The sequence below is a fragment of the Odontomachus brunneus genome, unplaced genomic scaffold (assembly GCF_010583005.1).
Source record: "Odontomachus brunneus isolate Ranch 3 - 2012 unplaced genomic scaffold, Obru_v1 Obru_scaffold_203, whole genome shotgun sequence".
Taxonomy (NCBI): Eukaryota; Metazoa; Arthropoda; class Insecta; order Hymenoptera; family Formicidae; genus Odontomachus; species Odontomachus brunneus.
The window spans coordinates 164,785-165,553 of NW_022639653.1; the positions used below are offsets into that span (position 1 = coordinate 164,785).

At 48.0% G+C, this 769-nt stretch overlaps 1 protein-coding gene across 1 annotated transcript in view; it reads left to right on the plus strand.

The window, feature by feature from the left end:
• Positions 1–769, plus strand: part of LOC116852113 (RCC1 and BTB domain-containing protein 2-like) — a 10,328-nt gene that overhangs the window by 6,864 nt on the left and 2,695 nt on the right. Inside the window, exons 2-3 of the mRNA XM_032832138.1 lie at positions 114–241; positions 328–597. Coding sequence (XP_032688029.1) covers positions 114–241; positions 328–597 — 398 coding nt within the window. The remainder of the gene's footprint in view (positions 1–113; positions 242–327; positions 598–769) is intronic.

The following is a 769-nucleotide window of genomic DNA, read 5'->3' on the forward strand; positions in this document are numbered from 1 at the left end:
TATATATATATATATATATATATATATATATATATATATATATATATATATATATATATCTCGACAAATAACTCTGTGAAGCTGAACTCCGGCTTGCCGGTTTCGTGTTCCAGTGAAGGTGGTCTGCGGACACACCCACACGTTGGCGCTCACCGACGAGGGGTTGCTGTACGTCTGGGGTGGCAATAGCTACGGTCAGCTGGGCACTAACAACAAGACCAACGCCTGTAATCCGGTCATAGTAAGGCGTTTCTTCTTCTTTCTCAATATAATCCTCACGTCAACATCATGAAGCGGCTGATAGATCGTTGCAATGATGAATAACAGCTGAACGTGCCTGAGATGGGGAGAGTATCGGACATCGCAGCTCTGCACTACAATCACATTAGCGCAGCCGTCGGCGACGGCGGACGCGTCTTCATGTGGGGTCAATGCCGTGGCCAGAGTATTATGAGCCCGACCGTTACTCCGATGGCGCATCTGCACGAGGTGTTGGCCTGCTACGCCTCATCGAATGTCATGCACAGGCCGCTAGTCCTGCGTGCCGACGAGGAGCTGAATATACTGGACTGTCTGAGGCAGGCGTTTGATGATCCCGTACGTCGTTTGGTTTTATCCGCTTTGTGTTTGTTTCAGCTACTGCTTTGTTGCTCTTTGCGTGTAAATCGATTGTTATATGGTAAGACAATTTCGCATCTATACAGGGTGTCCCGAAGTCCCATGATGACCCTTGGTGAGAACGTAGAACGGATTGAGGTGAGCAAGAAAG